Genomic DNA, 15,141 nt, shown 5'->3' with positions numbered 1-15,141 from the left:
GGACCAACTTGCCACAGGTTATTTGTGTTGTTGCCCCCATCTGAGATGGTGACATAAATGCCACAACTCTACTCTTTTGCCAGACTTCCAGTATAGTTCAAACTTGTTCTTGAAAAGTATCAGTCTGTCAGCAAATATTGGGCCTTCTACATTCATAAATATGGAAGCCCTGAAATTGCCTATTACTTTGGTGGGGAAATGGTTTGGTAACTTGCAGATATTTTGGACTATTATTTGGTGAGTGAATACTTGGTCAATGTGAGGTTAACTTTAGAATGAAAGAATGGAATCCAGGATTATCTCAATGGTGGAATTCTATTGTGTCTTCAGGGGCCTCAGCACACTTAATAAAATACACCAGATGGGTACCTATATAATCAGGCTAAGAAAGGTAGAATTCAGTTCTACAAAAGTCATAATAATGCTAAATAAATTGTTAATTTTAAATTGGAGTTGTTAGATTATTGTTAAGCAAAGGTACTAAGTAATAAAGGTGAAAGGAAGTTAGGTCACAAATCAGCCAACATCTTATTAAATCACAACAGGAACAAGGGCAATTTCACATCTGCCTTCTCCTATTACAGAACGGACTAGAGGCTGACCTGTTCCCATGTCTCTACCAATACCCTCCAAAAGCTCAGCCCAGACATAGCTCCACATTCCAATTTACAGTGAGGGTTTCACACTGAGATCTAAATATGGCAATGAAACAAAGCACTTTTCAATTGTTCTTAATATGGTACAAAAATGCCAAGGACTGTCTCTGGATCAGAATTTTTCAAGTGGTGCAAAACAAATTTCAGTCTGAAATACTAATTTGTAACCAAAGATTTATTTCACAAAGGAGACTTTAACATTAGATACAAGCTACCAAAAAAGCCAAAGTACAGCTTAGGCAGTAGGTTTACAGACCTCGGTCCATTATCTACCTCTAATATTCCCGAGCCACTAGGAACCTAAACACCTCCATTCTGTACAATAACCAACACTCTCAGATAACTTTATCTGGCCCTTCAACTCACAAAATTTGTTATTGCTGAGATAAATAAAACTAACCTACAAAACAAGTCAGAATCTCTCTTTAAGATAAAGATGTCTGTACTAAACAGAGGGCCCCCCATGAACAAAAGTCTTTTTTTGGTGACTGCAGGTCCTCAAGACCCAATGAGGTTGGGCATATATGCAGGGAAATCTCAAACTGAGGTAAAGGAATTAGGCATTATTTAAAAAGAGCAAATAGTTTCCATAATGGGTAGAAAACCCCAAGGTGGAGTCAGCATCATACATTTTCACAACCACAGACAAAAAATTCATCAAGAATGAGAAGATACAAAGGTGGAAAAAAAGTTTGAGAGTCCTTGTAGATGATCCCAATGAGTAGAGATATAGCACCATTTGTGGGTTGTTGAGCTATCAAATCCACTGCTTCTGGTAGAATCTTATTGGCCAAGGCTAACCTTGGCCAATCTGATTCCTGTCTTTTACAGTACAGTTGACACAGATATAGTCCTCCTTTTCTGCTGTTTCTGAGGACACGCCAACACAGATCTGGTGGAACCACTGGTTGCAACTGCCATCACATTGGACCCAGTCAACCTATACAAAGGGAGAAATTGGTTAACATTATCAAAGCCATATTTTTATTTTTACATCTGCATTCAATTATCAATAGATTAATTTAGTTTCAAGCCATCTTTTTATTGAAGTATTGCCAATGCTAATTTGTGAATTTATGTGTACTTGTGATCCAAATTCAAAAGGGTGAATTTTGATATCTTTTTGTGCAGTGATCACAGATAGGAAATAACTAGCTAATCTTTAATATGGCTGAAATCAGATGGCCAAGCCCTCATCCATTTTAGCCCCATTAGAGAGAGGCAGAAGTTAAATTTAACACAAGTGAGATCTTCATTTCAATATCAAACGAGATATGGAAAGGCCCTTGAACTACTTCCTTGCCACAATCACAACAATATCCATTTAACCTCACAAAAAAAGTTCAAATGCCTTTTGGGTATTATGAACAAACAGACTGAAGCAGAGTGACACAAGGAGCCATCAAGAGGCACATTTTTAAGAAAAAAGGCAGACAGATTTTAGGAGTGAATTCTTTGTGGCAGTAAATGTAACCTTCAATATCAAAACATAGAACAGTATAGCACAGATTCATCTCATGTGTGCTGAATATGATGCCTAAATCAAACAAAATCCACTGATTTCTCCTGGTAGATACCCATCCACCCCCTTCATATTCATGTGACTATCTGGAAGCCTCTTAAATACTACTGTTGTATCTGCTGCTACCAATACTCCTGGAAGCTCATTCCAGGCACCTACCACTGTAAAATATTTGCCCTGCACATCTCCCTTAAACTTTCTCTCTCTCACCTTAATAGCATGTCCTCTCATGTGTGATGCTTTTGCTATGAGGAAAAGATTCTGACTGTCCAAATAATCAATGTCTCTCATGATCTTATATAGCTCTATCAAGTCTCCCTCTGCATCCTACACTCCAGAGAAAACTCAACTTTGTTCATGACTCATACCCTCTAAAAAAGGCAACATCCTTGTAAACCTCTTCTGCACCCTTTCCAAAGCCTCTATATCCTTCCTGCAGTGGGGCAACCAGAATTGCACACAATACTCCAACAGTGGCCTAACCAAAGTTTTGTATAGCTGTAATGTGACCTCCCTACTTTTATACTCAACTCCCCAACCAAAGAAGCCTTATATTTGACCTCCCAAACTGCAGCATCTCACACTTTTCAAAATTAAACTCAATCTGCTATTTCTCTGGTCATATCCATAAATAAACTACATTCTGTTGTATTCCTTGATAACCCGTTACACTCTCCACAACTCCAACAATCTTTATATGATCTGCAAAATTACTAACCCACTCACAAACCTTTCATCCAATTCATTTATGTATATTACAAAGAATACTATTCCCAACAACTGTCCCTGCAGAACACCAGTGTTCACAGGTGGTCATAGTGTTCACCAGTGGTCACAAGCCTCCATCCTGAATAATGCTGTTCCACCACTAGCCTTCATATCCCTACTATCAATTCACCATGAATACCACGCACCTGCACCTTTTGAATCAGCCTACCATGAAAGACATTGTCAAACACCTAACTAAAGTCTATGTACATAGTATCCATTACCCTACCCTCATTGATTATCTTTGTCACTTCCTCAAATAACTCAAATTGTTAAGACCATGACATACCTTTCACAAGCTCACGTTGACTGTGCCTAATCCAATCATCACTTTTCAAACGTGCATAATTCCTATCCCCAATTACCCTTTCCAATAGTTTCCTGACCACCTCTACAATTTCTTGGATTATCCTTTTTTTTCTCTTCCCGAACAAAGACACAATATTATCCACTCTCCAGTCCTCTGGGATCTCTCCTGTCACTGGTAATGATGCAGAAATATTTGTTAAAGCCTAGAAATCTCTTCACTGGCCTTTTTCAAAAACCTTATCACCATCCACTCTCTTTTACTTGGTAAATAAGTACTCATTTAATACTCACGTAACTGTTCTGACTCCAAGCTTAAATTCCCTCTTTTGTCCTTTACTAGTCCTGCCTCTCCCTGGCTATCCTCTCATTTTTAGAAATAAAATGCCTTGGGATTTTATTTAATCCTGCTCACCAAGTACATCTCATGGACTCTTTTGGCCTTCCTAATTCCCTACTTGAACTCTTTCAGAGTCATATCAGAGATGCTATACAGGTGAGCACTGGAGATACCTTAAAGGGATCTTGCAGAGTTATAAACCCAGAGATTACAAAAATAGGGAAAGAAGAGAGCATGGACAGATTAAATAGCAAGTGAGAATGTTGAAACCAAGGTATCAGCAACAGGATGAATCTCAAACCTGCATCCAGAGTCCATGGGCATAAACCTCAAGGAATAAGTTAATTAAAGTGCATTGAATCAACAGGAAGGTGTTTACCATCCAATTTTGAGTCACTGGGGACTTTTTTTTAAGTAGCTGGTTTTTCACTTTTTATTACTATCACAGTGAAAAACACTTTTCTGCCCAAAGAAGCCTGTAGCACCAGAATCCAAAATATTATTGGTACCAATTTCATCAATTGCATGAAAAGTATTTTAGAGTCAAAGTATCTAATGAGTAGTGGAATTTGGTAGAGATGTCTTCAGCTACCTTCTTTCTCAAGGTCAGTTGCAAGACAGAACTGCTCTTTCATGTGTCCAGTAAATGCAAGGACACAAAGATCATCTGTGTCTGAAACGTCAATATTTTATTGAGAAAACTTCAATGAATCTAATACATCAGCCTCTAAAATTCAGAAATGAAACAGCAAGACTTAGAGCACCAAGTTAAACTCTTAAAATTTTTAAACTGAGGCATTCAGCACAGTAACAGACCTTTGGCCCATGAGTCCGTGCCCCCCAATTACGCCCAATTTGACCTACACCCTTGGTATGTTTTGAAGCCTGGGAGGAAACTGGAGCCCCTGGGGAAAACCCACACAGACACTGGGAGAACATACAAACTCCTCAGACAGCACAGGATTCGAACCCTGGACCCAATTGCTTGCACTGTAAAGGCAATGCGCTAACCACTGTGCTGCCCCTTGAATTATTGTTCCAAAGTTTAGATTGAATACAATAATGAAATACCCATTTTCCTACTCCATGATCTGTTACAAACTTCAGAATTTTCCTCCAATAATCACAATTACAAACACCAAACAATTTTCATTAGCCTCAGGGTCACGAACACGTCTCTTTTTTTTTAGTTAAATGGGACTCTGCAGTTTCTCTTTCTTCCTCTTGCTAGCAAATCAAAAATGGTTACTAAGAATAAATTTAATTATTAGAATGTTTTTTTTTAAAGGCTCCACTTGTATATTTGAAACACATTTCCAGAAGAAGTCTTAGTGAGTGAAAGAATGTGGGCAAACAAACAAGTTGAGAAATAATGCAATGTGTAGAGGGAAATAGACCAAAAATGTATTGTAAGCATAATGTTTGAATGAGTTTTGAGAGGTGTCAACATTGTATGATCTACAAATGAAAATTAAGTGTTTAGACTTGTCTGAAACATTAAGCATTTAATTTTCTTTTGTAAACAACAAAGTCATCATCCCTGTAAATTTCCTATCGATTGTAGTCTTAAATTAAAACTGTAAATTTTAATCTTGCTTCTGTTCTTCATTCGCCTTGGTAAACTGTCACCAATAAAACAATCAGCAGTTTTATGTACCTTCTATATTTTTAACAAAAGCTGAAGAAAATTAACACAAACCTCATCCCCCTCTGGCTGTTGACAGCTTTCTGCAGGGCAAATTGCATCCTCATCTTCAGAGTCCTCTGGCTCAGAATATGCCGATTCCATTATAACCAGTGGTTCTTGACTTGGGTGTAAAAATTCAAAACACTTCTCTGCCTCTACTGTTCCAAGATTCAGATCATTTAATCTTTCCTGTCTTAATTTGATACTTCTCGGCTTAGGGTTACTTAACCTTTTCAATTTTTCTCTTTTTTCACCTATTGAACCATCTTTTTCAATTCGTCTCTTTTTCCTTTCACAATTTTCTTCTCTTTTCACTGGCTTAAAACAGCAATCTTGATCCTGTAACAGAATATAGTTTGTTTATTTTTCTGAGTGTACGAGTACAACCTGACAAAACAGCTTTCACCTGTCCACAGTGTAAAAACAGTGCAAACACACATACAAACTATACATACATTCAGATATAAAACTTACATACATGCCTTGTATACATATATTAAAAATAAATATTATTAATAAATAGCAGAACCACGAGTTGGGGAAGGGGGTGGGTTTCAGGGTGAGTTTTAGCAGTTCATCTCTCATTCAGCAGCCTCAGCCTCACTGCCTATGGAAAGAAGCCATTCCTCAGCCAGTGGATCTGGCTCCAATACTTCTCTGTCAGGCATAGCTGGAAGATGCCGTGTGCAGGTGATATGGGTACTTACAGATTTTATGAGCCCCGTTTAAACAATGATCCTGGTAAATCACATCAATGTGGTGGGGGGGGGAGGAAATGGGTGGGGGTAAATGGGGAATAAAAAACCTCAATGATCCTCTGATACTTTTACAGTCCTGTGGATTGACCTCCAATCTGATGCCTTTCAGCAATAGAGCTCTTATAGAAAGTTTATAAAATGCCCACTTTAGCCTCCTAAGCAAGTGCAGTAGCTGTTGTGCCTTCCTAACAAGTGAGGAGATGTGTGCCCAGGTTAGGTCATTTTTTAAATAGAATCCAAGGAATTTGGTGCTCTCTACTACCAAGCTATTAATGTTAATGGAGGGTGGTCATCTCTGGTCCTCCTGAAGTCCTCATTTGTCGCTTTTGTCTTGTCCACATTTAGACTCAAGTTGTTATTCTCACACCATTTCACGAGATTTTCCATTGTATCTCTGTAGTGTGACCCATCATCTCTGCTGATGATGGATACTGTTGCTGGATCTGGCGCAGCAGTCATGAGTGAGCAGCGTAAACAGGAGTAGGCAGAGTACAGAGCCCAGTGCTCAGCATGATGGTGCTCAACGTTCTACCGCCAACCCAGACAGACTGCAGTCTTTCTGTTTGGAAGACCAGAATCCAGTTGAAGAGAGGGGTATTGAGTCACAACGAGGACAGCTTCTCTACCAGCCTCTGGGTTATGATTGTATTAAACACTAAACTGAAGTCTATGAACAGCAGCCTGGCATACAAGGTGGGTCAGGACAGTGGAGGAACAAGGCTTCCATCAATGGGCAAAATGAAACGGGTCCAGCGTCCCTGGGTGGTGCACTTTTATGCATTCCATCACTAGATGCTCAAAGCATTTCATAATGGTGGAGTTCAGTGCCACGGGGGGGGGGGGGCGGTCATCATTGAGGCCTGTACTGTTGCCCTCTTTGGCACTGGGATGATGGTAGCTACTTAAAAATCTGCAGGGTCAATGCACTGCTGCAATGATGTGTTAAAAGTTCTCCATAAAGATCTCCATCAGTTCAGACCCCACAGGATATGTTGTCTGGTCCTGCTGGATTGTGTGGGTTCACACTGGATAGGATTGTCCTCACCTCTGCCTCTTCTTCAGAGAGATAGCGTTCTTTGGCACATGCCTGTTCTTCTCTTTGAATCGCATGTAGAAGATGTTCAGTCTGTCCGGAAAGAATGCTTCATTGTCGTTCACTTGCATGTTTGTCTTGTGAACTGTTACTGTTGTTACTTTGACACATCACGTCACAGGTGTCGCACAGCTGGCCATGGATCCTCTGTGGGGTACCAATACTTTGCCTTCCAGATTGCACAGGAGAGTTCAGCCCTGGCTGATCTTAGTGCCAACTTGTCTGCTGTCCTGAAGGCTACATGTTGAGCTCTGAGAAGTGCACTGACCTCGGTTTCCAACCATAGTTTCTGGTTAGCCCTGGTGGTGTAACATTTGATCTCTGTGACATCCTCAATGCACTTACTAACGTAGCCTGTCATTGAGCTTGTGCTCTCAATGTTTATGTTCCTGCTTCCCTGAAACAATGCCAGTCCGTGATTTCAAAGCCATCCTCTAGTGCTGCTACGAACACACCCAGCCACATTCTGATCTCTCTGTGAACTGACATTCATTTTGCAAGCTGTGGGTATGCCATAGTTAGTAGGACAGATATGTGGTCCAAGTATCCAAGGATGGGGTGAGGAGGAGCCTTGTATGCACCAGAAACATTGATGTTCACTCAATCTAGGGTGTTTTTTTCCTCTGGTGGCAAAGTTGACATGCCATTGAAACAGTGGTAGAATGGTTTTCAGGTTGGTGTGGTTAAGTCACCAGCTACAATCATGCAACTATCGGGGTGGGACGCCTGGGCTTCGCAGATGGCACCATAAAGCTCTTTCATTGCTTCACCCTCATTCGCTGCAGGCAGCACGTAAACTGCAGTAATCAGCGAGGCATTCATTCCCTGAGATTTTTCATTTCACTATCAGGTACTCTATCTCACGAAGCACCAAGTCTTTTTAACAGAGACATTTGTGCACCAGTTCTCATTGACACAAGTGCACAGACCCACTCCTCAAGTCTTGTTAGAAGCAGCAGCATTTCGACCTGCCCTGAGCGAAATGAGTCTAGAATTGAGTCCTGGAGCCACGTTTCTGTAATCACCAGAGCACAGCGGCCTTGGAGTTCTTTCTGGTTCATAATGTAAATGGGTAATGGGTTCAGGTAATCCATTTTCTTCTCTAGCAATCTTACATTTGTGAGTAAGATAACAGAGAGCACAGGCCTGAGGGGTTGCCATGCCCACTTGCCACATTTTCGACTTTTCGCACATCGCTTCTGACAGCCTCCCAGTGATCTGCTCCAGTTTACTGCAGAATTGTTCTCTTAATTCAGCAAGTTAAAAACACTCAATTTCTTAACAGTCTGATCATAGAGGTTGAAATTGCATGTGATGCTTCTCACTTTGTTTAGTGTTTGACAATCATAAAACGTGTAGGGGAGGGGATTTTTAACCACTACACGGAGCCAAAGTGGCTGCTGCAACCTCAGGCACCGTCATTTTCTTTTGATAGTACAACTTACTATAACCAGTTGAAAAGAAGAACTGTATGCTTCTCAAACCCATGTCTCTTAATGAACATTCTGATAAATGTTCTCTCAACTAATTACATTTAGACTGTCTGGTCTTCAAAGATGCCATTTTATGGTGAATTTTAATTTACATCACAAATTTTATCTCCAGTTACAGCCAAATAAATACTGCACTCAGGATAATACTCTTCACTTATCGGGGTCTGGTATACAACTTTCCAAACTTCTCAATATAGATTAAGTTAGCCAAGTAAAATAAAATTTTACAATTCTCAAAGGAGAGTTTTCACTCAATAGGGGGGGGGGGTTCTTTGATCTGCAAAGTTAACTATATCTTTTTCCACAGATTCTGCTTGACTAGTTTAATATTTCCAACATTTTTGATTACTGGGAGCTGGAAATCTTTTGATTTTAAATTGATTTTATACCTTGATGGGACTTAAAGAAAGAGAATCAGTTGTCTTTAAAGGTTTTGTACCTCCAACTGAAAAAAGCACCTTTAAATAATCTATGCAGGGTGCCCATGCACCTATCATACAGCAATATGCTAACAAAATAAAAGGCTTAAAACTTCTGGCAAAATAAAACAGCCTCTCAGGACTATTATTTGATTATCTGTACAAAATCTGTTAACTATTTCCAATAAGACAGCTTGGATGAATGCTCTGGAAGTAAATACAACTTCCCTAATCCTTTTGCTGCATATGTTTGCAGTTTAATACCTCAACTGTAGAAGTATCACAAGCCTCCGTAAGGCACTGCATAACCTCCAATGGTTCATATTTCAATCGTTCAGATTGTTGCTGGTGATCTTCTACGACAGAGGACTGAGTTAACCACAAGATCTGATAAATGTGCTGCATCTCAGGTAGAGTGACCGGCATTAGCAAAGCCTCCATCATCATTTCATCAAGTTGGGATCTCACCTCATCAGAGAGGCAAAGCCCTGAAAGAGTTGAAGTTTGTGTTAGTAAATTTCAATGGATAGAGTCTACAAATATTTTAAGGATGGATGTTTCCCCAGTAACTCTGATCTATCAATTTATCCTGTCAAGGAAAACTTTGCCAAAAGATGTTTACTGTAATTATTGACTTGTGACATGTGCATTAATATCAAATAATAACAGTTAATGCAAAAAAGTACATTACCTTCAAAGTCAAATGGTGAGATTAATTCATCTGAACCAATAGATTTGCAAGTACAATAAAGTATAAAGGAGTGGCCTTGCAAAAGGGTTGCCCATCAAACCCCCTGAAACTATTCAGTACATTTTGGTCAAATATAAATTTGTCTGGACATAATGAGTTTATCTTTTCACGCAAAATCACAAGGTCTCACAATTGACAGATTATGAAAGGTGTGGAAAAGGAAAAATAACAAGTCAATTTTAATTCACTCACTACAGATGACATGAAGTTTTCTCTTAAACTTGGCTTGTTACTGTACTATTTAATAATTCTCCTCTACTGCCATAAACAGGAGTCTATTTCATATATTTATCCCACAATTAATTTAGGACTTTAAAACATCTTTTGTAAAATTATTTTAGTTTGAGCATGTGCCCTTTTCTCTGTTCATTTTCAGTATTTGGCTTTCCATTCTTTTTACTATCTTTCAAGGAACCAAGGTCATCTCCCAGGATAAAAATTCAAGGTTTCTGCCTGTTATCTTAACATTTTGTACAGTAGTCAGAAAGTTCTACAACATGGAAACTGGCCCTTCAGCCTACATGCTCATGCCAATCAAGCTAATCTCATTTGCCTCCATTCAGCTAATATTCCTCACAATTAACCATGATTATCAATGTATCCTTTAAACATTCCAATTGTTCCTGCCTCTATATACTTAGTGAAGGAGTTGGGTAAAATGTAATAACCTGGCCTCTGGTCCCTTTTAAATCATTCCTCCCTCACCCAACACCTCTAGTTTTAGATTCACCAAGCTTCTGAAAATGGCTATTTACCAAATTTGATAGCATACAAGACCCACTTTTCTTCCCAAAAAATGGCTTAAAAATATCCCCCAGGTCTTAGATGCAAAGTTGAAATTTGGGTGATAATGGTGAGTAATGCCAATAGAGATCATCACCATCTATCATTGGGGGCTGGTGTCGGGCTGTTGTGGGTGGGTGGGGGAGGGGGGTTGCGGAGCAGTGGGATCAGTGTGGGGGCTGGTGGCAGGCTGTCGGGAGACTCTCCCAGCAGCCTGCTGTCGATCCCCACACTGATCCCACTGCCCTGCTCACCCTGCTCCCCTCCCCCCGGGAGAGAGCGGGCAGAGAGGCCATCGCAGTACCAACAGCAGGCCGGCGGGAGAGAGTAGGTAGCGGGACCAGCGCGGAGACAGACTCTATCACAAGACACAAGGCAAAATTATAACTAATAACCAAATGTCAACTACTTTTTCCTCAAGTAAATAGAGTACACAGGGGTGTCCCCCATCTCCAGCATTATTCATACGTGATAGTACAGATTCTATCACCAATGTGTATATGTACATATGTACAGATGGTAGTTTAGGATGACTGTGATTGGCTGAGAGTGTAGCTACACCAACTGGCAAGTCTTAAAGGATTGCTCCTAGCCAGACCAGGTCATTCTGGACTGGTCGACCTACTTGTGATATGCTCCAGTCTTTTAGTTAATAAAAGCCTTGGTTTAGATCATTAAGTCTTTGGTTCTTTCGACGTGCACTACATCATACAAACTATTGAACCTCTGGCAGACATTAGAAGAGATCTGGATATTAAGGGCTTTAAAGTTGGACAGGAAGAACACAAAATTAGTTTATTTGCTGATTATGTGGTATTATATATGTCTGACCTAGTTGAATCATTGATAAGATTACAAATAATATTAGAAAGATATGGAAGAATATCAGGATATAATATAAATATGGACAAGAGTGAGATAAAATGCCATTGCAAAACTTTGATTATGAAAGATAGCAAAAAGGTAGATTTAAATGGAAGAAGGATGGAATGAAATACTTTGGAATAATTTAGAGAATTTATATAAGCTTAATTATACTCCTCTATTAGAAAAAAAAGAAAAAGATTTACAGAAATGAAAAGATCTGTTGATTACATTAATAGGAAGGATAAATTGTATAAAAAAAGGTAATGCCACCAAGACTACAGTATCTCTTTCAATCGTTGCCTATTGCACAAACTAAACATTTATTTAAATTATTAAGTAATTGTACAAGACAATTCCTATAGAATAACAAAATATCAAGAATTGCACTGGAAAAATTAACATGGGCCTATAAACTGGGAGGATTTAGACTCCCAGATTTTGAGAAGTATTATCCATCAGCACAAGCAAGATTTCTATCATTTTTCTTTGAAGAAAACAGTTCCCTTTCGTGGATTCAATAAAAGAGGAGACAATGAAGGACTTTATAAGTGGAATTTATGTCAATAACAAAAAAAAACTGGATAATCCTATAATACACATGATAAGAATATGAGAAGAAATAAATGAATGCATTGGGGGAAAAAAAAATCAGGTACCATCAATGAAGACTCCATTATGTAAAAATATGCAATTGCCTATAAATCTGGGTAACAAAATATTGAATTCATGGTATGACAAAGAACAAGTAATGTTGATGATTGCTATATGGAAGGATCTCTTGGGTCTTTCCAATCAAGAAACAAGTATGGAGTCTTCCTTTAGCTTTCTCCAGTGAAGATAATTCTTTAAGAGAAAGATGGAGACCAAACATGGCTCCACCTGAAATTAGTGAGATGGAGCAAACGATTTGCCTGGGGTACACACTTAAATTTATATCGAAAATGTATTTTGCTCTCCAAAATGAAAGTGCAAAATCAGGTTTACAGAAATCAAGAGATGGGAGTCGGATTTAGGAGTTGCAATAATGGAAAGATGCTGGTCTGATTGGTGTTTGGATAGCATGGCATAAATTATAAATGCAAGATACGAATTTTCTATACCAATTATACCTCACACCACAGAAATTACATATATCAAAAATATCAGAGATGTGTTTTAGATGTAGAATAGAAATAGGAATGCTACATGGTCATGTGTGAAGGTGTGACATTTTTGGAAGAATAGTACTGAAATTCTAACAAGAATAACAGGAGTGGCCTTCGCAGATGATCGGAGCTTTATCTTTTGGGCAATTTTATTGAAATATGTAACAAACTAACTAAATTGCAATTTCATTTGTTAAAATACCTTTAGCTGTGGCTTAGAAATGCATTGCAATTATTTGGAAATCCAAATTCCATCTACAGATAGCACGATGGAAGACAAAGATTAATAGTTGTGTATATATATATATATATATATACCTACGGGGGGGAAAAAAAAAAAATCACATAATCTAAACAAATATGTTATAAAATTATGGCAACCATATTTGGATTATATAAGAATCCAAATATAAAAAAGATGCTACTATTATAAAAATGTGATCTCCCCAATTAAGACTTTCTTTTTTTTAGCCCCACTATAAGCCCTAATGGTATACAGATTTATACTGTGAATGGGGTGGGGAAAGGGGTTGTTGTGTTTTGTTTAAAAATGTTTGATTGATATTGAAAATTTTGATATGTCTATTTATGGGAAAAAATATTCAAAGGTTCAGGATGAGGTAGCAAACTGGATTGGACATGTTCTTTGCAGGAGAAGCCAGAGGGTAGTAGTAGATGTTTGCCTCTGACAGGAGGTCTGTGACTCAAGATGTACGTCAAGAATCAGTGCTGGGGCCACTGTGGTTTGTCATCTATATCAACAGTCTAGATTATGTAGTAAATTGGAACAACAAATTTGCAGATGACACTAAGATTGGCAGAGTAGTGGTCAGTGAAGAAGGCTTCCAAAGCTTGCAGAGGGATCTCTATCAGCTGGAAAAATGGGCTGCAAAATGGCAGATGAAATTTAATCTGGACAAATGTGAGATGTTGCACTTCTTTATGACAAACCATGGTCAGACTTACATGGTAAATGGGAGGGGCATTGAGGCAGAGCATCAAAAACTGGAAATACAGATACACAATATCTGAAAGTGGAGTCATGGATAGTTAGGGTCGTAAAGATAGCTCAACACATTGGGTTTCATAAATCAAATTACTGACCACAAAGTTAGAATGTTGAAATTTTATAAGACATTAGCGAGGCCAAATTTGGAATATTGTGTGCAGTTTTGGTCACCATTCCACAGGAAAGACATGAATAAGATTGGAGAGAGCAGAAAATAATTACAATGTTGCCAAGAATTGAACAGTTGAGTTATAGGGAAAAGTTGAATAGGTTATGATTTTATTTCCCCAAGCATTGGAGAATGAGGGAAGATTTGACAGAAGTATACAAAATTTGATGAATATTAATAGGGCAAATGTAAGTAGGCTTTTTCTATTTGAGGTTGGATCAGACACTCAGAGGATGGCAGAAGTGATGGATGCGGGTTCAATTTCAACATTTAAGAGAAATTTAGAGATACCTGGATGGGAAGGGCATGGAGGTGTCTGTTTCGGATGCAGCTCGATGGGACCAGGTGGAATAACAATTCAGCACAAACTAGATGGGCTGAAGAGCACGTTTCTGTGCTGAAGTGTTCCATGATTGGTCTTTATACAAAACAATAGATATTCATCCAACAATCTCATTACACTGATTCTTCCCTTTGAAATATGACTAAAAAAAGATATCAACTTTTCAGCTTGTTTCTCCAGGTAAACATCTTCAAAAATTATTCATGAAATTGAAGAAATAATTAGGTATTATGTCTTCATCAGAAATAAACTATTGCCTTCCATTTTTGAGAAATACACATCTTCTACACATGATTACCACCAATTTTAAGCAATGCATTTTTGTAAACTTCTCATCTTCCTCACATCACAGTCCACATATAGTCTTTTGTGGGGGAAAAAAAAGAAAATAATCTTTAACAAACAGAATATTTTAAATGGCATCAATTAGTGAAGATACATGATTAAGAGCCCTAATACATCTCCACAGCCCGATGAAGGCAAAATAATTACAAACCTTGAGCTGGGATACACTTCTGCAATGGTCTGGAGTTTCCCATCTTTTCTTCTTTTTCCAATTGATTCCTATTGCAAACTGCAGTAAAAAATTTGACCTCTTTGGCAGAATTCACCTGAATAGATCAGAGAAATTAAATCTATGAATAAACCCTCAATCTACTTCAATTGTTAGGTGTTGGTGATGGGGTTGAAATTTGTATTATACAGAAAATACTTTTCACCAAAGAATTAGTAATCTTCCTTGAATTGTTGTTTTATTAGTTGAATATCTGCTACTTGCAAAGACGTTTGGTATACAAGAATTTCAAAAATCAGGCATAATTATTGTTCCATTATTCCCTGAATTTTTTTTTCATAATTTAGAGATGCAGCATAGCTGAAGACCCTTCTGGTTCATGAACTTGCACCACCTAAATACACTCATGGGACCAATCAACTTACCAACCCTGTCCATTTTTGGAATATGGGAGGAAAGCAGAGCACCCAGAAGAAACCTACATGGTCAATGGGGAAAGAAACCTTCTGCTTTAACCC

At 38.4% G+C, this 15,141-nt stretch overlaps 1 protein-coding gene across 2 annotated transcripts in view; it reads right to left on the bottom strand.

The window, feature by feature from the left end:
* Positions 1 to 816: 816 nt before the first annotated feature.
* Positions 817 to 15,141, bottom strand: part of kdm5ba (lysine demethylase 5Ba) — a 138,224-nt gene continuing 123,899 nt past the window's right edge. For both annotated transcript variants that reach the window (XM_069941294.1, XM_069941295.1), the window contains 4 exons: positions 14,606 to 14,720; positions 9,307 to 9,530; positions 5,292 to 5,618; positions 817 to 1,596 (listed from right to left, as the gene is read on the bottom strand). In XM_069941294.1, the coding sequence (XP_069797395.1) occupies positions 1,453 to 1,596; positions 5,292 to 5,618; positions 9,307 to 9,530; positions 14,606 to 14,720 (810 nt within the window). In that variant the 3' untranslated portion in view covers positions 817 to 1,452. The remainder of the gene's footprint in view (positions 1,597 to 5,291; positions 5,619 to 9,306; positions 9,531 to 14,605; positions 14,721 to 15,141) is intronic.

The sequence above is a fragment of the Narcine bancroftii genome, chromosome 5 (assembly GCF_036971445.1).
Source record: "Narcine bancroftii isolate sNarBan1 chromosome 5, sNarBan1.hap1, whole genome shotgun sequence".
NCBI classification, from domain to species: Eukaryota; Metazoa; Chordata; class Chondrichthyes; order Torpediniformes; family Narcinidae; genus Narcine; species Narcine bancroftii.
Note: the sequence above shows the minus strand (reverse complement) of the source record. Positions and strands in the feature narration are given on the sequence as shown.